Source organism: Aythya ferina, assembly GCF_964211825.1.
Source record: "Aythya ferina genome assembly, chromosome: 7".
In the NCBI taxonomy this organism is placed as follows: domain Eukaryota; kingdom Metazoa; phylum Chordata; class Aves; order Anseriformes; family Anatidae; genus Aythya; species Aythya ferina.
Window position 1 is genome coordinate 37,585,208 of NC_140302.1, and position 26,498 is coordinate 37,611,705.

Here is a 26,498-nt window from a genome sequence, read left to right on the forward strand (position 1 = left end):
GGAGCCCAGTCACTTTTACACTTTTGGGTGTAATTTTTCAAACTGATGAAATTACGCTGGTATCTGTGTTTGAGGTATGAAGCTGCAAAAGCACTGCGCAGTTGTTTGAGGCAGCATGGGCTGTTCAGGGCTGGCTGCCTGCACGTCAGGTGCACGGGGCCTGTTTGGGGGGAAGCTCAATAGCCGTTTAATTGTATGTACTTTAGCTGATAAGTCTAATTCAGGAAATGATAAATGGCTGGACACCTGATTTGTTTGCAAATAAAAAGTGATAGATGATTTTATAATGAGTTGATCAGTGTACCCAGCCTGGGTTTTTAACCTTGAATGAATAATAGACATTTAGTGTTAATTTAGCTATACTGGATCAGGTAATCTATGAACAGAGTTGACGAGCATATGCTTTAACGTTGTTCGTTTGTAGCTGCTTTGTCGCCTGGTGCTCAGATGTGCTACACCCAGCCTGGCCTCGCATCGTGCCTTCTCTTCATTTCCTGGGAAGTGGAAGTTGTATCAAAGCTAAAATTTCAAGCGAGTTAAAGGCTGGTGTTTTCAGCGAGCTTCTCGAGGCTGTCGCGGCAGTCCGAGCCGGCCCGCGGCTCCTCTCCGCGGGGAGCTCCAGGGCCCTGCTGCCGGCGCCACCCCCTGGTCGCGCCGCACGCCAGCGCTCGGCGGCCGGGGCCCGGCCGGGCGCCCCGTGAGCCTCGGCCGGCCTCAGGCACCCGGGCAGCCCCGCAGCCCGCCGCGGCCCCGGGCGGGCAGGCGGCGTCCCCCCGCCGCAGGGCTGCGGGGCCGGCGGGGCGCGGCCGGGGGTCCGCGAGGGCCGGGCCGCTCCCGGCGGCTGGGGCCTGCCTGCCCCGGGCCGAGCGGCCTGAGGCTGCCGGCGCGGGGCTTCTCGGCTGCGGGCTCTTAAACTTCGTTGCGACGTAAATGAGTCTGGATAAGGCGTCCCCGCTTAGTACCCGCTAACAGCGCTCGTGTGTTAAAATTATTGTCTTCCTGTCTGAAGCTGCTGCAACTTCGCGTTTGCTGCCTTTCCCCTGACTGAAATGTGGCAGCTAATAGACTCCATTTTACTAATGGAAAATTAATACGTGCTCTTGATGTTCGGGTTTATAAATATGTAAAATATTTTTTAATTGTTGTTAGCAAAACAGGCAGGGAATCAATAATATCAGGCGTGACAAACACCCTGTTGACATGCAGCACAGCCAAAAGCCCTGGTAGGAGATAAGGGCTTCCTGACAGCAGTGCCCCGCGCTAATTAATATTCAGACATTGTCATGTTCGATGATAAATGAATTCCTTGAACTATATTGATATAGTAGGTTAAACATTGAAAAAGTTGGGTTGAACTTTGACTTTAAATATTCATTAAAGCTAATTATGGATTTTATGACTACATGAATTACAGTTTCTGTGTCATCATTGGCAATTTATTTCGAATTTATTTAAAGCAATCTTTATATATTAGCCTTATCACATCTAGTGAGGTAATGCAGTAAATGTTTACTCTGTATAGTAATTAAACTTTTATTCAGGTATTTCCTTTATGCGTTAAATTTCCACAATTGAAATGACGCACTTCAAAAAGAAATTATGTCAATTAGCTGTTAAAAGAAAATACAGCTATTTAAATCTGCAGACTTTTGTGGCAAGATTTCTGTATAACAAAAGGCATAGTGGTTTTAATGCCAGATGTGTAATGCAACAGAGCCAAAGTGTTTATGTTGCTATCAATAGCAGTTTTCGCAGACGAGTCTCTCAGCGTGGACTTGGGTTGGAGGGGACCTTATAGATTGTCTAGTTCCAGTCCCTGCCCCCTACCCCCCCTTGGGCAAGGATTCAAATAATGAAAGAAATTTCCAGCGTAATACCGAATATTATTCTAGAACTTAATTAACAGTAATGATCATTTAACTTCAGTTTGTTAACAGGTAAAAGATACCTAGTTTTTTCCCCAACAGTATATTCTTTGGGAGATACGTAGCTTTTCTGATTAACTTGTACAAGCCGTAAGTTAAATTCTACCATCTGTTTCTACATCTGGTGATACGGTTCTATAGGAACATGGGGTAAGAACAGTCAGGTACTTCATCACTCCTAAAAAAATGCATTTTGTTAATTACACCATTCCCATGAGCTAATTACCCAGCCTTTTCACTGAGTTCCTGAATGTTTTCCTAAGGGCCAGTCTCACAAAAGCTTTCAGCAGATAGGATGTATTTGACTGTGTACACTATAATTAATGGTTGCGATACTGAAAAAATTTCTAGGAGTCCACAGAGGAAATGTTTCAGAGCTAGGAACATGATACAGAAAGCATTGTGTGTTGAGAGCAGAGCACAACAACCAGTGTGCACAGGGGAGCCTGCTGGTTCCCCCAGGGCCATGCTGCTTTCCACGTCCCTGCAAGCACTGGCACCCTTTGCTGGAGGCATCAGCAGCAAGGCCCTGGAGCGCAGTGCAGTGCCGTGCAGCTCGGCCTGGCAGTGGCTCTCATTTTAGATGGTGCTTTGTGGAGTCCAGCACTCTTCTTTCTATTCATCTCTCTTGGTTTCTCTCAATCACTTCATGATAACTCCTGCTTTAATGGTTTACCCTACCCTACCTTTGGGATTTTCTGTGCAGGTCTGTTTGATTTTAGAGTGTTAAAACAAAATAGTTTAGTTTCAGTGTGGAGGGAGACAGAAGAATAATCAGGAATCAGTTTTAACATTCTTGTGCATTTCTAAGATACTTGTCCAGCCTAAAAATTACCATCATTCATGTCTGTCCTACCTGACTTTTCACTTTGACACTTGCCGCTATTTTATTTATGGTGTATGTGTGTTTGTGCCTATTCAGAATACTGAAACTTCTCTATAAACCAAAATGTGAATAAATTTAAATTGTAGAACCACCAGCAGTGATTTTGTAGTATTTCCTCATGGCCACCAGTATTGTTTTGAATTGTGTATACATTTATGGGAGAAACTGAGTAACTCAGAATCTGGTGAAGCCCTTTCCCTTTATTGTCAGCTCCTCTCTTTGCTAGTAGGGGTAGAAAGCCACCTAGCTCATCAGTCCAGAGAATTACACAGACTGTCTCTGTGACCGACCACCTGAGGTCACTGGGCTGTGCTGATCTTACTGAACTTTAGAAACTTCTGTTACTGTTGAATGCCAGTGATGTTCATAGTTACAGACCCGTGTTATCAGGTTGGCCTGGCAAATTAAGAACTTTCTGATCCAAGCCTACCTGTGAGCTATCCATTCACTTATCGCTCTGTGTCTGCATTTGTGAAATACAGCGGCTGTGGCTGTTCCTGTCATCTGTGTTCAGAAAATATGACAGAGCGTATAGCATCTCCTAGTTTATTTCCTGGCACAGTACCTCTAGGGTTTGGGTTCAGAGTGGCTAGCAGGGGCTTGTCCTGCTGTGTCTGAGATCGCATTTTAGTAAAAATACCTGTTTACAGATTGTATAGAATTAGTGCTTATAGCAGAAGTAATACATTTAAATAATCCTTAAAATTGAACAAATAAGGAATTTTCTTCTTTACATTTAAAAGTTGAATAATTTGGGGAAATTTTATAATTGTCATGTGTTTCTGTATTACATGGCTTAGATACTGTATATACTACTGCTACCGTATGTAGCGCTAATACTTTTTACGAATAGTATTAAAAATATGAGTAACAAAAGTAAAACAAAGTTCTGGACTTTGAATTGCTGTCATTTAACTTTACTGTTGACATGGCCTGTAATTATATGAGAAATAAATTGAATTAACATAATCTTCTTAAGAAAGGGGCCTAGGCATTCAGCCCTGGAAGTTTTTTACTTTTGTTTCATTGTATTATAGCAGTGGATTATATCTGCACTCCATCATTTTACAAGTTAACATTTATGTACATAAACCTGATTAAGTCTGTAACAATGCGGAAGATAGTGATAGCTGTAATTTCCATTCCATTAGAGTTGTACTTCTTTTCAATAATGTATTTAGAATTACACAGCAAAAGCCTATCTTTAATGTCGGTAGCAGCAGTTCCTGAAGCTGTACAGAGTTACCTAATGACTATGTCTTTGTGCACAATTAGTTGACACTCAATGCTACAAATGTAGACTATCAAATGAAACTTTTGCTGCATAATTCTTCAAAATTAGTTTGGGGAAAAAAAAAAAAAAAGGAGATATTAAAATTTTAAAAAGTAAAGCAGCCAGCAAATCAGGTTGCCCAGAAATAAATCTGGAGCTTGAACACAAGTGATAGTATTATTTTTAATAGAATTACGGCATCTAAATAAAACAGATTTTTTAGAGCACTTCATTTCTTCTTGTTTTAGTGATGCATGACATACAAAAGCCTCAGGATTCACAATTCTGTCACAAAAATCCAAATTTTCACCCATCTTTAAAATTATTTGTGCCTGGCTTAGATAGATCACTTATTTCCAAATTTTTGTTTACCCTTATATTTCCATATCAACTAGAGTTGGACTCAATGATCCTTGTGGGTCTCTTCCAACCTGGGATATTCTCTAAGTGCGTATGAATGAACTATGACAAGGGAAATTCCAGTTTGAGTAAAGAAGGAAAAAAGTTTACCCTAAAGGCGGTCACACAGTGAAACAGACGCTTCAAAAGGGGCAAGGGGGTGCAGTCTCAAGCTTGGAGATTTTTGAAGCTCATCTGGGCAATGGCCGGAGCAGCCCCGTTGTCAGCCCTGCTTTGGACAGGGGTTGGCCTGGACACGCCAGAGGTCCCTTCCAGCCTACGTGATTCTGCTATCCTAGATTATGAGAAAAAGAAAAGTTCCCTTGAAAACTGTTTTTGAATGTTATAGGTAGGCTGAATTATCCACACATTACTGATGTAGTCCAAGATTTCCCATTCCAGGATTCCAGTTTCATTTGCTTTTACATTTGTCAGACTTCAGGCATGTGGGATGTTATTTTCCAGGTACTTTGCTAGGCTTTTCTTTCTTCCTGTAAGGAGCAGAAACAAAGCTGTATCCTTATACTAAGTTCTTAGAGTGATATCACATAACAAAGTGGTATCCTTATACATGCCAGATTTTGGCCTATGCATTGAAGAAAGATGTAGGCCAGCTGGGGAGAATTCAGAAAGAGCAAAAAGTGACTCAGAATCTAGAGAACATGACTTTAATTATTTCTATTAAGTTAATAGAAGCTTCTGGTAAAACAATCATGTTTAACTGGATTTTATAGCTGAGAACATATTGAGCTGTTGTTTTTTTTTTTTTTTTTTTTTTTGTAGCATGCATATATCAGATTCAAATAATTTAAACTTAGTACAATACTTTTGTTGTATGTTTTTGTTTAAAGTCAGCTCTCTAAATAAATGTGCAGGTAACAGCTCACTTTCTAGAATCCTTCCACTCAGGTACTTTACATAATTGTTACCACTGATTTCAGTAGAATAAAGTCTGCGTATGTATAAAACACCTCGATGTTAGCAATAGTGGATGCTTATGCATAAGATAAAATGCCATGATACAGAACTGTGCAGTGAGGTGCCCGCTTATCTGAGCATTTACCACATTCACTGCCTTTCCAAGTCAGTGTGAAGCAAAGGTACCGCAGCTGGGCCCCATGTGCCAACCCCATCTGAAAATAATAACAACTTTCTACCATCTGTGTTTTTAATCAACGACGATGCCTATGAGTAGTGCCTGTGTGCGTTCTAAAAACAAGACACTTCTAATATAAGATTTGCCACTTTTCTACAGGTGTAGAAGTTGTGGCAGCATATATTTTTCTTTCTTTTTTTGAATTGTGGGCTTTCTAAGTGTAGTTATTTTCAAGTACAACAGTTGAATTTTAACTGTAACTTGCATTAAGACTTTTAAGCACTTAAGACTAATTACTAAGTCATTTTAAGACATTTATCTAGTTTTATCTAAGAGATAAAATGTACTTTCCCCCCCCCAACAATACTCTCTATATATCATGTAAATATTTAAAAATAATCACTTACATTTTTAATAACCAAGGGTCAGAGTATAATCAAAGTTTAGTTAGAGACAGCAGAGCTTTATTAATTGCTAATAATACTGTATTCAGTATTTATTATATTCAGTTAGTTATTAAATAGCAGGTTGCAATACTTTTGTATTGGGATTTTTTTTTTTCTGGTGGTGTGTCCTTGTTGCAGGATAGTTAACCTTGAGTCCTCTGCAAGAATGTCTCTTGTATTTTCTTATTTGCCTCCTCCATATTAATAAAAAAAAAAAAGAGGCAAACCAAAAACGGAAAGCAAGCTGACTGGGTCACAGGGAAGTTACTCATCAATTAAATGTGTGACAGTGTTTTCTGTTGGATGGACTAATATGTCAAGGAGAGGGGCTGGACCTCATGTTTATGTTTTTGACAAATCAGCAAATGTTTCATCTCTGGATGTGCAGAATCTCATAAATAATGCAGCAGTCACAGAACCAAAACAGTATTCTGCCAGGAGGGTCTCTAACATTACAGGGGTAAAAAGACAGAAAGAAACAAAATCATCCTTTTTGTTTAATGCATTGTTTCTTGTATACTTCTCAGTAAGACTTTATGTAGACACAGGATACTGTCTTTTCTCCACTTCAGCTGCTTCTGTTAGGTGAATCATATGTGTTTAAAGGCTCATCAAATTTTCATTTAAAATTCATTCATTTTTATAGTATGTTATAAGCATGTCTCAGAAACAGTCCAGCTAACGCAGGTCTAGGACTTGCTGGGTCCTGTCTCAGTGCCACGTGCTGGTCTGGAGGAGGGCCGGCCAGCTCATCGCACTGCAGCAGGACACACAGCGTGTGGCCAAGGGCAGCAGCCCAGGGCCCTTCACCAGGACCATTGCTGGCAGCTGCTGGTGTGGGACCATAGGCATTTCACCAGGTCTGAGAGCATCCTCTGGTCTCTTGCACTTCAGATTTTCATTTCTTTATTTTTCCTGCATAAGACATTGTGATTGCAATAAGCATTATTTTCATTCTGCTCTCGTTGTCTGAGTGTGGAGCACATTGCCATGAGTGCCTGTTGCAGCAGAGTTCACTCAGCCCTTCTGTAAACTGGATTGCAGCCATCTGAGGCTGGGTACCTGGAGAATGAGAGACATACAATTATTGGACATGGGAAGCTTGGAGTGGGTTACTTTTATCTTAGGGGAACTCTGTGGCAGGGAAAAAGGTCCTCAAATCAATGTCTATAAATACCCGAAGGGCTGGTGCAATGAAGTCAGAGCCATGCTCTTTATAGTGGTACCCAGTGCCAGGACAAGAGGCAATGGGCACTGACCGGAGCACAGGAGGTCCCACCCAAACCTCAGGAAGCACGTCTGAGCTGTGCGGTGATGAACCACTGCCACAGGTTGCCCAGAGAGCTAGTGGAGCCTCCTCCTTGGAGATCTCCAAAAGCCTCCTGGACGTGGTCCGGGGCAATCTCCTCCGGGTGGCCCTGGTGGAGCAGGGGTTGGACCATATGGACCCAGAGGTCCCTGCCAGCCTCAGTCAGTCTGTGGTTTGGGGATTCTGTGAATCCATAGCAAGCTGGCCCCCTTTTTCACCAGCTAAACAACACAACCTGCATTGCAGTCAGTCTGAAGATAGATAGCATTTCACCCAAGTGCTTTAGCCTGTAAAAGTAAGAGGTATGCTTAAGTGGTATCCTGAATAAAGATGCTTTCTTTAATGAGGGACACAATAAACCTTAAATAAAAGCTTAAGATCTCAGAAATCTGCAGAAACCAGTAAAGTACTTAAGTATTTGTAAGGGAGAGGTACTAATATCGTGCTAAATATGGGTGGACTTCATTATGCTTTTAAAATCAATTTGCTGGGATGGGTGGGAGTTTATATGTTTTTCTGAACATAGTAGATATTACTTGTATGTTTACATGCTTTATTCAGTCATAGACTGAATCATGAAAACTCTTACATAATTCCACAACTGGATTAAGTCACTGTTTTGAAAGAAAATAAGGAAAATAGGTGCTCAAGACTAGATCAGCAGAAGGAGTTATGATTACACATGCTGTATAAATCCAAACTATTAATGCATAATGCATAATATTTTAAGTGGTAGCTCTTTATTTGGGGAGGGAGGAGGAGAACAGGATGCTAAACTCTACTTCTGCTTATATGTAATATGACACGCCAATCATGCTGGTGTCAAGAAACTTAACATGTATTCAAGCAGCTAAGTCCCTGCTAGATATTTTTATATTCTTTCTCTTCAGCTCAGTGCATCATAGGAAAATACTTGACTCTGTAGTCTTCACACTGGCAATAGTAGTAGCACTTGTGCTACCAGGTGTGACTAGCAGAGGACATACTGTACTGTTCAGTCATTGTAACTATTGTCAAAACACTTTTTCACTAGGAAAGTTATATAAACATGTACAAATATTCCCAACATTCTTGTCGGATTTTCAGTTTTACGCCCACTCTGCAGTTGGCAGCTATTGAGTCTGCACAGCTTAGTAGGAAGATGGAAATCACAGAATCAGAGAATTGTCTAGGTTGGAAGAGACCTCAAGATCATCGAGTCCAACCTCTGACCTAACACTAACCAGTCCTCCACTAAAATGTATCGCTAGGTTCAACATCTAAACTTCTTTTAAAGACCCCCAGGGATGGTGACTCCACCACTTCCCTGGGCAGCCCATTCCAATGCCTCACAACCCTCTCAGTAAAGAAGTTCTTCCTAACATCCAACCTAAAACACCCCTGGCACAACTTTATCCTGTTCCCCCTTGTCCTGTCACCAGGCACATGGGAGAATAGACCAACCCCCACCTCGCTACAGCTTCCTTTAATTCAGCCGACTATCCACCATCACTCCCAGGTATTTCTCCACCAGGCAGCTTTCCAACCATTCCTCTCCCAGTCTGTAGCTCTGCTTGGGGTTATTGCACCCCAGGTGCAGGACCCGGCACTTGGCCTTGTTGAACCTCATGCAGTTGACCTCATCCCATCGGTGCAGCCTATCCAGATCCTCCTGCAGAGCTTTCCTACCCTCAAGCAGATCAACACACGCACCTAACTTGGTGTCATCTGCGAACTTACTGAGGGTGCACTCAATCCCCTCATCCAGAAGAAATGAAATCACAGAAATCCTGTGACTCATGCTCAAAGGCAATTGACTCTCTCAAGCCTTCCCTTGTTTCTGCACTATGCAGTCTCCTAAAGCATTTGTTTTGCACTTGGTGTGTAACAGAAATTGTCAGAATTGTCACAATTCTTTTTATTGTAAAAGAACTGTGGGGAAGCGATCTGTGTTTAGAAAGGTGCTTGTCTGTGTTACTAATTATGTCCATTCATTTAGTATTTCTAAAAGTATGCCTGATAATTATGTCCTTACCATGCTTAGTCAAATGTTAATGATCTTTATAATAGTATACAAAGCTTCAGAGAAACAGCTAAGGAAATTAATATTTTTATAGATTTTATGAAATGCAAAAATCATGTTTTTATTGCAGAGCATGATGCTTTAGTTTTTGTAAGCCAAAGTAGATATTTTTATAATTTCCTATTTTATTGCTTTTTTTACAGGCTCTAGGAAGTTTTTACTTTCTTCATGAATCTTTGAAAAACATCTACCAGTTTGATTTTAAAGGTAAGCAAAGGAATTAAATGCCATTAATTGTCTATTGGCTTTATACACGAAGGCAGTTTTCTTGTCATCTTTTCCTAATAGTGGTACCTAGCAGTTTTTCCATGATATGCAAACTTCTGTATAATGCATGCAAGTCTACTGATGGTAGGATTTCCTTTTCTTACCTTTTATAGACCTCTTAGAAGAAGTCAATGGACTGGCCACAGGTTGAAAACTGGTGCATTAATCATTCACATGCAAAAGGGACCTTTGGGTCTATAGAGATCCCTGATGATTTCAAAAGAACTCTAAATACCCTCAAGGTTCTTCTATGTAGATCAGATGTAGGACCAAGACCTTAAATGTCCAGCAGTGATGGTCATTCTGCAAAGCTGCTGAGCTAGATTTATGGCTCAAATTACTTTGGAGCAGTACAGGTCAGTAGGAAAGTGCCACCGTTTCTAACCCGCATTGATCCATCAGGTTAGAAATCTTGCTAAATCTCAGAAGTTTAAAAGTAATGCAGACTAGGTACATTAAATATTAGAAATATCATAGGTGATTATTGAATGCTTCCTGAAGATGTATATAGCAAAGACTACACAAAACGTTTTTACAAACATATTTCAGTTCAGAACTGTCTGTACATGTAATACAAAAATCTTGCGAGCTTCATTTAGCTTACTGAGCAAAATCACATTAACGTTACATCTAGCATCCCATTAATTTGAGACACTGTTAAAATGATGGTAACTATAGAGCGAACTAATTGTCTTAATTATATAGATTAATTAGTTTTTTTCTCAGTAGAGACAAATCATCTCTGCTCATTTAATCAAGGGTACAGGGTCTTCCTTTCTTGAAATAGTAGTTCTTGAATTTGGTTTCTTGAATAGTAGTATCTTGAAGAGTAGTTCCTTGAATGGTAGTTCAACATATATAACAATTAAAGGTTTAACCAGCGTTATTCTGTCTGTCATCACTGATTTCAATGCTGAAGGAAAGTTTTAGATCTAATATCATAGGCAGTCCAGAACATATTTTATTTCTGAGCGAGCATATTGGAAAAGTCAATAGTGATGTAAGGACTTCTAATAAGCGGTCAGCCTGCATGTCTAGTCTTTCTCCCAAACCAGAACAGTTCAGCAGACACTTAAGTAATGACTTATAATAACTATGAAATAATGAAATAATAACTGTGTGCAGGGTTTAAATATTGGAGGAAATCGACTTTGTTCATGAAACTGGGTGTCTAAGATGTTGCCCAGTCCCCAGATTGAACAACCTACTGGTCCACTGTGTGTGTGAAAGAGAAAGAGCCAGTAAAAGAGGCAAAGAAGCATGCATTTGTGTCCAAGATGAAAGCATTCATGAATGTTCATTCATTTTGCCTTATGAATGGCTTTGTGTTATAATTTGTGAACTATATCTGCAATTCCTGATTAGGTGCCACCACAATTTCACAGCACCAGTGCTGGAGGACTTAGCAGTTTCTCTCTGAATTCCACCTAAAGCTTCCTCCCCTTTTATCATATATGAGAGGTGTCCAGCTCTAGCAACATTTGACAGAGTGAAATGATGGTTGTGTTAGGAGAAGGGGAGCATTCTGGGTCTATTCATCATTGATTGACAGCTTATTTTGCTACTGTAGAGCTTTTAAAAGAAAATGTAAAAATTAGAAAAAAATGAGAAAACAGAAGACAAAAGTCTAGATAAAAATAATAGATGTAAAAAGAATAAACAGGTACTTGTTCCAGAAAATAAACATTTTAAATGTTCAGTGCCTCATTTTGCTGAGCAAAACCTGTCATACACTCTTTAGCAAAGCCAGTTGAGGTGTGAACCATGGACATAAAGATGCGTTTGGCCAACTCATAACTTGGAAAAAAAACTCTTAAGAAAAATCAAAGGAAATCGGGTGCTACACTGGAAAAGTGTTATAAGTCACCTGCTGTTCTCCTAATGTAGAGTAAAATCAGTCTCCCAATGTAGTGTTTGTAAAATATAACCCTGAAGGCTCCCATCTTTCAGGCAAAATGTAAAACTTGCCTCCTCTCTCATGACTATTGACATTTTCACGGTGCTTTAAGCTCTTAAATCAGAGGTAAAATCCAAATGGATACAAATGTTCTCTGCACAAAACTCACTATGAAATTCTGGTTCTACTCAAAAGCATGCAAAAAATCCATGTTTAAATACAATTTAATGTTCCTGTAACATAACTGTATCTTTTCAAAATTCACTACCTGGTTAGATGTGGCTTAATACAGCCTTTAGAAGAATATAGATTGTTTCTGGTTTTGAGTTCTCAAGAAGAAATATTTGAGTTTAAAAGTAAGAACAACTTTTTCCTACAGCCTCATGCATTAATTCTACAGCATAGAAGGTGTTGGACTATTTTTACAGTTGTCAGAGGCCCAAAAGTTTGCCCACAATTTAAACTACTGAAAAGCTGTGTGCTCTGCAGAGCCATCATGTAGCAGAGGAGTTTGCTGACTGGGGTGTTAGGCTGACTTCAGTCCATCTCTCATCTATTCAACAGTGCCACAGCTTTGATTAGCAGAACAAATCTTGTTTTCTCTGGTGTGAAATCAGAAACAGTGTGAAAGTATTTTTACTTGGAAATTGATTAGAAGGCACGCTTCTTTTCTGTTGCACTGGTTTATCAGCAGTCATGTAAATGAATCACTAGTTCATATTTAGCATTGATGTTAACATAACTTGATGGTAAAATTCCTCCTTTTTGCCAAGTGCTACCTTTTATTTAGGTTCTCACAGAAAAAGCCTTCAGTCCTTACAGATCTGCCAAATGTATTCTGTATCCTGAATGACGTCAGGATCTTTTTGCTGACACTGTTAAACTTGTGAAAGAGGCACATCCATCCATGATCTACTTGGAATGATGCTGCATTAGTTTATCGGGACATTTGTTTAGTCTTCCTATGGGAGCCAGATCTCAAAGTGATTGGCACATAAAGAATGATTTCTTTTTCCCCTGAAAGAAGTATTGCTACATTACAGTAAATGCTTCCTCTGATGATATAAAATACTTTATCTAGACAACTTAAAGTGACAAGTTTTTGTGTTGCTTGGTATTTTCACCAGATATCCAGTAGAACTAGGCCATTCAGGGCTCTTGACAATAGCGGTTTGGGAGTTTTTCTCTGATGCATACCTAGTCAAAACTCAATCCAGTTGGATAGTTCCAGCTTATTGTTAACTGTCAGATAGCTACCCAGCTTCCCATGTCAGAGGAGTTTGATAAATTTGGTCAAGTTCTCACTTCTAGAGATGCCAGGACATTGCCCTGATCAGGAGAAAGGCTGAGTACAAAGCGGTTCAAAAAGCAGAACTGCTTGTTCATGGTCCATATAGATCCATAGATTGTTCTTTAACGTTGAAAAGTCTGTGTTATTTCTATCTGTGATGCAACCGTTCATTAAAAAGTTCTAAAGAGCTTTGCTTTACCACTAAATCTCTTCTACAAACACAGTACCCATTCCAGCTTTAAATTCACATGTCAACCTTGTGCTGATAGCAAGAAATCGATAATCTGAAAGAGTTGGGTGGCTACATTGTCACAACACATACAGGATTTGGATGAAGCGAGTCTCATTCATCTTCTACATATTCCCACATTAAGATTTTTATTTTCTTGGTTTACAAAAGACCTATTTGTCCTGAGGTCTGATTTTTATTTTTTTAAATAATTTTCACTCTCTGAACTGATTAATGGGCATCAAACTAAAACTAAAACTTGTTGATTACATTACTGGCCTTCTTGATTGATGAAGGCTGGCATGTAGCAGTAGGGACGTTGGCAGAGTTGGAAACTCTTTCCACCTATGCACATAGGGACTGCTGTACTATATCAGACCGGTAACTGTTTTTAAATATGGCAGAGATTCAGAGGAAGATGAAGGAAATCCTCTGGTGGGCAGCTATAGAACAGTTACATCTCAGGAGTCAGTCAAGGTTAGACCTTAAAGTTTAACAACAGTCCTCTCGAGGGCTCTGCTCATGCATGTATGATTTCAGTTGTAATTCTGGGTATTTAAACAGTTACGAATATCCAGTATTTTTCAGGATCTTGCTCAAGTCTGACGGTCTGGGATAATAAGATGCCCATCATCAAAATAATGCATTAGGTAGAGAATAAACTTCACATTTATATTGTGTTTCACATAGCTATTTCTGAATGTAATTGACTGTTCCCATTCCTGTCTTGGGACATAACAGAAGAAATTTCTGATTTTCCTGCTGTAGGCCACTCGGTATTTAGTTTCAGTGCAGTTTTCTGCCTGCTACTCTCACTTCTTTGAGGAAAAACATGCACTCTCTCCATTATAAGTATTTTTTTCCCCATTTCTTGTTTTATCTCAGAGTATGGTAGTGCTGCAGTGACTTCAGTGGATTGCTTGACCATGTCACCTTTCTTTGCAGGAGAAATTGTTAACCAAAAACAGATTTAAGTTTCACAGAAGAAGCTGCCTACCTGTTTTTCAATTTCTGCTTTTCTAGGAGGCGTTTGAGAAAATAGTGAGGAGGCAGTTGCACACTCAGGCTGGTCAGATTTAGATATTAATAAGGAATTGTACTAATGCTATAAGAAAGACCTGGACATACTGGAGCAGGTCCAGCAAAGTGCCACTAAGATATTGGAGCATCTTCCATGTGAGATGGGGATGAGAGATCTGGGACTGTTTTTGTCTTGTGACATGAAGGCTGGAGAGGGACCTCATCAGTAAGTGTAAATACCTGCAGGGAGAGTGCAAAGAAGAGGCAGCCAGGCTCTTCTCAGTGCTGCACAGTGACAGGACAAGAGGCGACAGGCCCAAATTTAAATACACCACTTAAATGTAAGAGAAAATATTTTTGATAGGAGGTCAGACACTGGAGCAGGCACCCCAGGAAGGCTGTGGGGTCTGTGTTCCTGGAGAGGCCCAATCCTGAGCACCCTTCTATAGTTACCTGCTGGGAGCAGGTTGGGACGGGGATCTCCAGAACTCCCACCAGCCCCACCGACCTGTCTACTGGTGACTTCTTCCCACCTTGCTACAAAACTGAGGTGTTCATACTTAAAAGCAATTCACTAAAAGATTTGTTGACCTGAACCCTGAAAAATAGCTTTCTTTTTTTTTTTTTTTTTTCCCTTGAGAGTTTGAGGAGGTGGTATTTGGGAATTACACATCCTTCAGTAAATCCTGGTATTTGTACTCATTCCTACGAAGCTTCCTGCAATAGCTGGATTATTACTCCTGTGCTAGTCAGCTCCTCCAGACAGACACAGCTTACTGTCTAGTATCCTTTATTTTAGTTTTTTAACTGACACAGCTAGCCAAGCAGCAGACTTAAATATGGCCAGACTCTAAGTAGATGGTAATTGTCAATATTGTTGATTTGAAGCAGCAGGCCAAAAGCTGAGATAATTTTAATGACTGCATACTAGTTTGCTGTGTAAAAGTTGTGATTACAGATGTGTTACAAATGTGATGACAAATGTGTTAACAAGCATAAGTTGATGTTCAGATAGGTAGACTTAAAATCTGAAAAAAATAGTTGCTAGATAAACCATGGAGATAATCATCACTCATAAGTAACACTTTTCACCTTAATGTGTTTTTTATTAATTTTCCTGTTAATTATCCAGTGTGAATTGCTGGATATTGGCTGAGGATGCAAATAGGTGTTTCTCTGAAGAGCCATGTCAGGAAGTGTGAGTGCTTGAGGATACAGAGGCTGAATTCATAATTAGAGCTCCAACACTTCACATCGCTCTGAGTAGTAAAAATAATAATAACCCTAATTGTATAGCTTGAGAATGTCAGATGTAAGAGAGTATGTTTATACGTTTTAGTGGTCTCAATTTTGTTTTGTTTTGTTTTTTTCCCAAGAACAACTCAGTGCTTGCCTACTTCTGCTAAGACCTTACCTATTACACAGATGCAACAGCTTTTCCAATGAGTGCTGTAAGTTGCTTGTAACACTGAATATATGTATGTTAAGTTTGTTTTATATCTATTCCTAGCTAAGAAGTATAAAAAGGTTACCGGGAAAGAAATCTACTCAGACACTTTAGAAAGCACGCCCATGCTGGAAAAAGAGAAGTTTCCACAGGATTATTTCCCTGAGGTATGTACATTCCCAGATACCAGGTTTCATTCTGATTTGCTCTGATTACTTGAGTAACTGTTCTAAGAATGTAAATAAGGTCAGTATTGAGTCTTGATTTTTTTTTTCTTTTCTTTTCGGTGTATCCGTTTCTTATAACCAGTTTCTTATATAGATGTCGGTTTCTTATATATATGTTTTAAACCAATGCATGAATTTACTAAGTTCAAATGGAGTTCTTTGTGTAGCAGAAAATGGTTGTGAAGGATGGAGACAGTGATGAAAAGTCTTGTTTATACATTTAAAACCAAAGAAATAGCACACAGTGCCAATTGCAAGCCTGTTTCAGGGGGTCTTAACTCCCTGACAGGGTGAGACACAACTCCGAATTGATTCCATTTGTATTCAGCTGTTGCAACTCATGGTTGCAGTGATGCTGGCTTTTCTTTGGCACTGCTAGGTACTGCTGCAGATATAGGGGGAATTCTTACTGGCACAAGAAAGCACACAATTTTCAAACATACAGATATTTTTCTTCACACTGCCATTGTATTCCCTTCTGTTTCTGCTCTCCTAAGAAGAGCGTACTGTGCGTCTGGACTAAAGCCTTTTCAAACCCAGAAACACAGGATAACCTGATGCTTTCCTTCCATTGCAGCTGCAAGTGCAATTGCACGTGTGACTTTGCATGCAGTTCTGGTACTTGATGACCTTAATTTCTTCATTTTTTAATTTTAAGAACATCTAGATCATGTCTAAGTGTTTGACAGTTATTGTTCACTACAAACCAGGTGAATACATTTGTTGAATCAACGTACCATTTGTGGATTAAATTGGCTCACTTTAATATTAGAAAGAACTAAGTAAACTTTAAAAATTACTTAGAATGTGTAAATATCCACACTTACAGACACTGAAGTAATACATGTGTGCTTGGAACAGGGTTGCATAAATAGTTTGAAGCTGCTGGGATGTTGGTTATTCTTTTTTCTTTTCTTGGATGCTAACCTTATTTTTGTAATGTTTTTTATCTCTCTGCTGGAAGGGAAAACTGCCTTTGATGTAATTTTACAAGTTTTTACTTCTTCTAATAAACATCTTAAATATTTTTTGGAGTTAAGTGTTACATCATGTTGAAGGAAATTCAAGTGGTTACTTGGATATTTATTTTTCTCCTCTATCAGCAATAAACTGTAGCAGTATGGGTCATTGACAGCGTAAGTAGGACATGAACACTGCTGTTGAATGATTTTATTGTAATACTGAGAGCACTGAACAGCAGCATGATTTCTGTTAACACATGTAGCAGGAATAGGCCAAATTAGGAATTGTTCATTGATACCTAGGAAGAATTATTTCCATCATTACTTCAGTACTGTTGTTTAATCATGAGACTGGCAAATTTGTAACTTCATAGAATCATACAATGTCTCGGGTTGGAAGGGACCTTAAAGATCATCCAGTTACAACCCCCTGCCACAAGCAGGGATGCCACCCCCTGGGTCAGGTTGCTCTGGGCCCCATCCAGCCTGGCCTTGAACACCTCCAGGAACGGGGCATCCACAACCTCTCTGGGCAACCTGTGCCAGTGCCTCACCACCCTCTGAGCAAAGAATTTCCTCCTAATCTCTAATCTAAATCTCCCCTCTTCTAATTTAAAACCATTCCCCCTTGTCCTATCATTATCTGATTGATCAGAGTCACTCTATCTTTTTTATAAGCCCCCTTGAAGTACTGAAAAGCTGCAATTAGGTTATCCTGGAGCCTTCTTTTCTTCAGGCTGAGCAGCCCCAGCTCTCTCAGCCTTTCTTCTTAGAAGAGGTGCTCCAGGGTACCTCTCATTTCCTCCTCTCCCTTCTCCTCCCTGTCCTGCTGAGGACGGGCAGTGTGGTACTCAGCTGCTTCCTGACATTAAACCGTGCTCACTCGTAACTAAGACATGAACAAATCCTTGAAAGGTCTGTTCTCGCACACAGCACAATACCTGGTAATAGTGTTGCTTGCAGGACGTATAGAACAGCCTGGGGGATTAATTTGTTTTCTTTCAGAGCTTCACACAGTCAGAGAGGAAGCTGCTAAGGGCTCTCAGGAACTGCATTGATGAAGATAGCAGCAGCATTGATATCTACAATTCTGTGACTTTTTGTGGTCATTCAGTGTATAACCAGGCACGCATCAAGCCAGCATATTTTTTGTTTGAAAAATTAGAAAACTTGAAAAATTAGAAAACAATTGTGATCATTTTATACTACACTGTTTTTCATTTTGGACTAAAGACCAAGGAGTCTCTCAAGCATACATAAGCACAGCAAGAACAATAAAAAAATAACAGTAACATAATTTTGGTTCTCTTATACACATTTGATAATATTTTTAAAGCTAAAATTAATTCCTGATATTACCTGTTTTATTCCTAGCCAAATGCTGCTAATAATGATACTAATTTAAAGACCACAAAATAATTTGTATTTTGAAAATGAGTTCACACAGCAGAATGCATGAACAGCATATCACATCAGATACTACATTTACATGCTCTTGCATGTTTTAGCCAGACTTCTCATATCACATTTACAATATTTTTGTGTGAAAAATGGTTTAAGACTGATTTCTTTTCTTTTTATTACTGCTGTTTAAGGATGATCTAAAAGTAATTACAATGATTGAGGCATAATGCAATTCAAAATAATTACAGCCCACTGCATATAAAACTAACAAAACTTTCTGTCTTGATTTATGGGGCCTCTTGGCTAGGCATAAGACTCAAATGATGCCTCTGGGAGCAACACTCCAGATAATGTTAGGCCATTTTAAAAAAAGCAGATTTGTGTAGTCTATCAGGCCTGAGTAATTTTTTTTTTCCCATAGTGAGAAATTGGTTGTTATCATAGATCACAGATACTGCTCAAAGCTCTTATGAAAGATGAATTAATTTCACTAATGCTTTAATGCAAACCTTTCATGGAGAAGGCTGTATGGTGATAACCTTACTGCGGTCTCTCCTTTCTCAATGATGATTTATGTTGTCTTTTAGTAGATGAAACTGCCTGTATTCACAATCCATCTGCTGGCTAAAGGAATCCTATTAACAGAGGATCTGAGAAGAGACTTAATATTGTAAGGTGAAAGATGTGGTATCCCCTTTCTGGGACGTGAAGTTGGATGTTTTTTTCTTATTTTAAAATGTAGATACCTCTCTTAGAGCACAGATGATCTATATCATCTCTACCTGGTTTTATGTTGTTTTACAGATGGTGGATCAGCTAGTTAATATATGTTACAGTCAATATAAAGATAATTTCTTTAAAATCTGGAATATGAAACAGTTTTTTCTTTTTGCCTTTCTAGGCTATAGTTCTTTACATTCTGTTTCCAAAATTTTCTTCTTTCCAAGCACTGTATTTGAGAATATTAAAGCACATCAATGACCCAAAATATGTGAGGCACGTTGCTCATCTGCAGTACGTATCTAAGGTGAAAGACAACATTTTTATATTTAAGTTAAACAATTGTTCACCTATGGGGCTGTATTTGGTCCAAAGCCTACTAACTTTTCCTTTCTTAATGTTAAATGAATTATTAATGTCAAGCATGTGAATTATTTATTGAAGCTAAAGGAATTAATTGTTTTCAATCTATCAATATCTAAAGGTAATTTACAGGTTTTTGTGTGGAACACACAAATTACACACTAAAACAAACGCCATTTGATGAAGTAGAGGCATAGGTGTCCTTGCTTTATTCAGCCTAGGCTGAGTAACGCATTCATCAGATCTCCAGCGCAAGCTGAAGCACCTCCCCGGTCTCCTGTGCTGGCTTTCTCTAGGGCTGGAGTCTTTTGATTAGGCCCAACCCATCATGTTTCCATCCACCATTGCTGTTTTTGTAATTATTTTAAATCATATGTTCCAGTAATAATATAATTTTTCTGTATAAATACATCCAAAAGAAAGTCATACGTGGTCAGTTGCTGAGTTAGGCTTATCCTAACATTAACAGCAAAGGCACTGTGAGATAAGAGTTCCAATTTTGGCATTTGGGACAAGTCATGTCACCTTGTCATGACTGGCAGTCTCATGTATAGCTGTCATGTTATCACCATGCTACTATTACTTTAATAATGTACATTTTGTTATGGTAGTTATCTACCTTTAGTAAATACTGCATTCTCAGGATACTTCAGGTGAAATGAGCTTCAGAGTTGCTATTGTATTTTGGTTTGGGGGCCTAAAATTTAGGTCCTTTGTTTATACTCCCATCAACCCTAAATTCTGCTGTTTGAGAGAAAGGAACTCCTGTAGATTTAAATGTTATTTGGAGAGTTTAGTAAAATACGGGAGAAAAAAGATGTCTTGAAAGAAAACAGAATAAATTGTATCTCTGTGGATATGAAGTGTGAGAACAGGCTGGTGGTTTGTGTTACTCTTTCTCATCATTGTTTTATACGTATACCTGTACCCATTGCTTCCACAGGCCTTCTGCCAACTTGACATTGTAACTTAAAACTTTCTTACAAGTAAATACTTAACTCTGTCTTAACATCAAAAGCTGCATATTATTGTATTTCTGTTTTCTAAAATAACTTTCAGTGAACAAATTATATATTGCTACTGGTTGGTTTCTTCACTGGTGATGTGTATACAAAAAAGCCAACAGCAATAACGATTGAAATGTTACATGGTGTTGTATGTGAAAATAAGTGGAGCAAGTGTATGTTTTATCATGTATTTATTATATTTGTTTACATCATACACAGACTTAAATTTGGTCTTCTGGTAGATATATTATTAAGTACAACTCTATGCTGTATTCTGGTAAATAAATGGTAATCAAAGCAGTATGTCAAAAAGCAAATTATCACTTAAATTACTGATATTACACTACGTAGTAGACTTTGTCACTCGATGATTAACTTCACATTCTTGAGGTCTCCTTATACATTTTTTGATAAGTGAACTTTAAATTTATATAATGGCTCTTAAAAATCTTTTACCAGTAAAAATATGACTGAATAGTGCTGTTCCAATATTTGTTTAGTGTTCAAAGGCTGAGTTAGGGTTGAATTTGCCATGTACTATGCAGCATTCTGAAATACAGGACGATCAGAAAGAAACTTTGAAGAATTTGTATACGAACTAATAAAAACACAGTAACATAAATTCTTTAATTTTGTGAATTGATCTAAGGAAAGAAAGAAAGTCATTTGGGAGCACGAGCTGCCTTCCACATGGTTTTTATGGAAAGTTGCCCCAAAACATGCCTTTTCTGCTGGTCAGTAAAACCTTAAGCATTTTATGAGTACATGAGATGCAAGTTTCTGCATGAGTTCTCATTGCAGCGACACAGGCCTGTTAATACCGAACAGTGCTAGGTGTGTCGGTTGTTCTTCCTGTTCAGTGCTTGGCTGGCTCACATAGGAGATTTCCCATCTTCGTCTGTGAGCTGTGGTGTCCCTTTAAGAAGCTGCAATTACACTGCAGTCATTGCCACTTTAATATGTCTTTCCTTCATGCCCCTGTTTTGTATGGTTGAATAAACCCTTGCTGGGTCAGTATTTAATTTGATATGGTCCCTCTCAGTAAAATGATGGAGAAAAGATGAATTAAAGCTCTGTGCTAGTCATTATCAATCATGGTTTGTGTGCATTACTTATTGCTCACAGTGCTTTTTGACATTAGCCCTCTATAACCTCTCTCTTCATGTTAATGTTGTCTGGAGGTCCTTTTACCCGATGTAGCAGAGGTTATTTATGTAGGTGGTGTTTCTAGGGGGTTTTAAAAGGTCAGCACGATCTCCTGAGAGACTCTATTCACAAAGAAAAGGCTGATGGAATGTAACTACAAGTTTTCAAATTGTAATTTTTCTTAAGGACTTCTAATACGGATTTGCTGGAATTTCAGTTACACTTATTAAAGCAGAAAAGTGGCAAAGTAACATCTACGATATACTACTGCCCTTAAAACGAATATTCGCAATGCATGCATGAGGAAACGCCAAACTACAGTAAGAGATTCCTGTGTTTTACCATGTCATGAAACAAATTGTGTAAATACCTTTTAATTGGCTTGTATCAATGAAGGCTTGCACGAAACGTAAGCTCTGCATCAGAGCTAAGGGCTGGGCATGCTTTATTACTGGTATTGCTTGTATTGGTGTGGTAGTCGGTGACAGAGTCAGCGTGAAGGCCTGTGGGATGGCCTGTTGAAGAAGTGTGTGATGATTGACAGCAAGACTCTCAGTCTCATACGCTATGGTTACACAAAACCTTAAGCTAATTGTACATACTTGAGTCTATGGCAGCAGGCAGGACACATCCCAGGGAGAAGGGGATCCGGCTGATGTCGTTGTGAGGCCTTTCTTTGCTATTGGAAAAAGGAGAGCTTCTTGAGGGCTGGGAAAACATGAATGTCACCGCTGTTTTCAAAAAGGGCAAAAAGGAGTCCCAGGCAGCCAGCTTGACCTCAAATGTGGGAAGATGATGGAGCAAACCTTTCTAGGTGACCAGTTGCGTGGACATAAGGGAATGCCCCGAATGTTGTTTACACTAACACGAGCAAGGCTTCTGATAGTTTCCCATAGTACCCTTGAAGCCAAACTGGTGAAATGTGTCTGGAGTAGACGGACTACAAGATGACTGGGAAGTTGGCCATCAACCAGCCTCAGAGTGATGATCTGTGGTGCAGCTGGTGGCTAGTTGCTGGTGGTGTTCCTCAGGCTGATTCTGGGGTCATTACTACTCAACATCTGTGTTAACAGTTTGGACAGTAGGATGGAACAAATGCTCAACTGCAGATGATGTCAAGTTGGGGTAGCAATAAAGGCGGTAGAGGGCAGGGTTGCTGTTCAGAGGGACCTCAACAGGCTGAAGAAGTCATTTGATGGGTATGTTTGGCAAAGGTCGATGCCAAGTGTCCCCTAAAGGGATGGAATAACCTGTAAAGCAGTACAGGCTGGAGGTGACTGTCCAGAAAACAGAAAAGGACCAGGATCTTGTTGGACAGGAAGTACATGACCCAGCACTGTGCTTTGGCTGCAAGAAATGACAACAATATCCTAGTTACATTAGGTCCCAGGAAGGGACTCTTCCCCTCTATTTGGCATCATGTCTCCAGTGTTTTGTTTTTGGGAACCCCTGGACCAGACAGATGGGGGCAAACTGGAGCAAGCACAGCAGAGGCACCGAGCTGGTTGGGGCTAAACTGGGGGATGCTGGAGGAGGATGAGAGAGCTGGTCTGTGCTGCAAGGAGAGGGTGGTAAGGCGTACCATGGCGCTGGCTGCTGTGGCCAGCTGCTGGCTTTTGAGGGGTGCAGCCAGGCTCTTCTAGGTGGTGTACAGCAGAAGCACAAGGGGCAGTGGTCAGCACTTGCAGCAGGGGAAAATCTGACTAAACGGGGGGTGGGGGGGTAGGGGGAGACACAACACCATAAGGATAAACAGATAAACAGTAGAAGAGAGGCAGGCCCAGGTGGGTTTTGGAATCAGTGTCCTTGGGGATGCTCAAAACCCGACTGGATATGGCTCTAAGCAACCTAATATAATTGGCCCTGTTTCTCTTTTACATCTTTTGAAGTACCTATTGTGTTGCCAAAGAGGAAAACAGCAAATGAAAAATGACAGCTCAATTTAAAGCATTGTCTTGGACCACATTATAGGCTTGGACTATTTGATTTTAAGTTCAATGTATTATTTTTCAGTAATTAGGAGTTTGATACAGTTATTTTTAGGAATGAGATGACAGAAGCCCCTTTTCCAGTGAGATTATGTTTAGTGCAATGTTGGATGCTTTTAGCATTTAACTTTTTTGAGTGTTTTCATTTTGAAAAAAATGTTGACATTTTGCCAACTCTCAACTTGTAACAGTATTGCCATGGTCATCACAGCAACCCTGAATGGAAGGGACCTTATTGGGTTATGGGATTTGTAGTTCAGATGTGAAGGCTGAGCTGTCAGGAAGAATTGGTATTATCCCTCCAGCCTACCTTTCAAATTGACCAGTGACTGCAAGAACCACAGAAAACATTTAAAATAAAGTAGATAATTATTCGTAGCTACCACAGAGTTCTTTTCAGGAGCTGCAGTTTAAGAAAAATTAAAAATTGGGACCTCTTAAGGGAAAATAATAGAGATTTAGATTAATTATTTCATCTTTGAATGTATCCATTGACTAGATTTTAGAATAGTGAACTGTTGGGGTTTCCTCCCTAAATACAATACAATACAATACATATTTTTTGAGTAATGCTAAAGATATGTATCCCAAGCCATATGATTTCTTTTTCTGTTTCTGACCAGAAACCATATATATGGTTTTCTTTCTTTACTACAATGCTTCAGTTGTACCTTCACCTTCTGTAATGCTAATAAATGAATATGCTTGGAAAAGGAAGGCATAAGAAAAGATGAAGTCTCTAAAGAAAGTGGAAGAAAACATGTCTTGACATTCTGGAGTTCTTTCCAGGGAGGTCATGGACAGGGAGATGAACAATTTTATTAAAAAAATCAAAAATATGAGATTTTTGCAGTCTGGGGTTATCACAACTGGTCTCGTCAAAAACACCTATTTCAACCTTGTGTGGAGTTGCAGAACTGATGCAGTCAGCTGCCAGCAGTCACCAGGTGGTGATCTGCATGGTGGCACAAGGGATGAACTTCACGTGGGCTCAGAGGTGAAGACCATTTACTCTGTACAATCTCTGTTTATAAAATTTTTCTCTTTTTGTCTGTAGGAAATTCTTACATTTGGCAGAATATTTTTTAATTTATTCTTTTCCGTCTTATATATGTCCTGTGATCACACTGAAAGTTAACCAAGTACAGACATAAGTCAAGAACAGAAAGTTCATTTTGTCTCTATGGTATCAAATACAAATTTTGGTTCACTGGATAAAGGACTTTGTTGTTAGCCACTGGTCTTGGACTCAGCAGTGTCAAGAGGACCATTTTCTTGTGCTGTCCATTGCTATAGTAATGCAAAGCTGATAAAACTCATTCAGGAAGAGCCTTGGACCCTCCTTCAGTGGGGTCAGCACAGCCAGGTCCTCAGGTACACAGCCAAGCTGCAGTTTTTCCTGCAGCTCTCATAGTAAAATTTGGCTGTAGAAGTCTGTGTGGGAAGGTCATACAAATCTGCAGGAAAGGTGGTTCTGTAGTTACCACCTGAAGTAACAAATACTAATATCAGGTTTCCCAAAGTTATAATACATAAATTTGGATAAAGATATGCTCTCGATTTTTGTAGACAGTTGTTTACTTCTTAGTTTTGTAGCATGCAGGTAATTTTTTTTTTTTTTTTACAAAATTATAAGCTCTAAAGTTGAGTGTGGTCAATGAAATACGCTGTCATTTACAGATAATTTTGCACATTTTTCTGGGTTTGAATAGAAGAGAAGAACTGTATATAAATGGTTTTCACATTCAAGCTTTCAAGAATAAGTCATTTACTCAGTAAAATAAACATTCTTATATCTTTGTAAGCATATTGTGAATCTAGGGAGAATCCTCATGGAAAAGGGGCCCTGGCAAAGGAGTTTTATGTCTGGTTGGTCTTGATTGCAGTTGCAGAAACGAAGGAGGTTTTTTGTTGTTACTTTGTTTGTGCCTAACAAGGGGAGGAAGAGGTAGAAGATACGTAACTGTTATCTGAAAGGTGATTAGAGAACAGTCCATTTAGATTTTACAAGGTAGTTCACCGTCTTGGGAGGATTTTGGACCTTGACATTTCATAAGGACTGTCTATTCACAGTGAGACAGATAAATACATCTGGCGAGTCTCTGAAGACTATAGGCAGTGCATTAGGAGAGGCTTAGGGAGTGATGCTCCTAACTGTGGGAAACACATTGCTGTGGCTGATGTTTTATTAGTAATAAGTGGTTGGAGTCTTTTGCTACAGAATCATTGGCATCATTATTTAGGCCTGTCTGGGACAGCAGTCGTTACCAGTGAAGGTTTACCTAGCCCCACATTCATTGTTGGTGAATAAAAAGGATGCAGAATCATGTCTTTTTGTGGGATGTTGTAATTCATGGCAGCAGTTTAGGAGTGGTGCTGAAAAAATCCTTTTGCTGTACCAGAGGTATGGTATATTGGCAAGAGCTGATGTGTGGCTTTCTCACAAATGTTACAGTTTTGATAAATGTAATGTTTTACCATTATTTAAATTCCCTTTAACTTTTATAGAAATATTAGGTGGGTTGGCTCAGCAGGAGAAATAGCTTTCTAGCACATCTCATTCATTTTAATTTAATGTAAATCTCTGACGACATTTTACAGGTCAGGTAAAATTACAAAGGAGACAAGACATTTATGCATAGGCAGTAAGAATTTGTTGTTTTAGGACAAACATAAGTATAAAAAGCTATCCTAATTGGTTATCTAAACAACTACCAGGGCTTATATTAATTTTACACATAAGTTTATAACTGTATTTCAGAACCAAAAATGTAAGTAATTCCAGGAGATGATGTATGTTTTCAAGCTTCTTCAGTCAGTGTGTAGTGCTTTTTAGTTATGTTGTATGATGAACTTTGTTTTACTTGCTTCTCTGTGTAAGTACATTTCACTTTCACAGTAATCCTTTGCTTAAGATGACTGATTCTTATTTGCTTCTTTTTCAGTGCAAGTGGTCCAGAAAAGGTTTCATTCGAACAAGGTGGTGTATTACTGATTGGTACGTTGCATCTTTAAATTATTTCTGATGATGTGCATTAAGTGTATTTTTATTAGCAACTATTATGGAGAAGGTATTCATATACATAAAGAATTGATTAGTTCCAAAGCAGTTACTTGAGTTTATTGAGCACATA

General features: G+C 39.2%; 1 protein-coding gene across 2 annotated transcripts in view; it reads left to right on the top strand.

Moving 5' to 3' along the window:
- The window catches only part of INPP5A (inositol polyphosphate-5-phosphatase A), a 242,488-nt gene that overhangs the window by 115,598 nt on the left and 100,392 nt on the right, over positions 1-26,498 (top strand). For both annotated transcript variants that reach the window (XM_084526367.1, XM_084526366.1), the window contains exons 5-7: positions 9,540-9,603; positions 15,611-15,714; positions 26,310-26,362. In XM_084526367.1, coding sequence (XP_084382493.1) covers positions 9,540-9,603; positions 15,611-15,714; positions 26,310-26,362 — 221 coding nt within the window. The remainder of the gene's footprint in view (positions 1-9,539; positions 9,604-15,610; positions 15,715-26,309; positions 26,363-26,498) is intronic.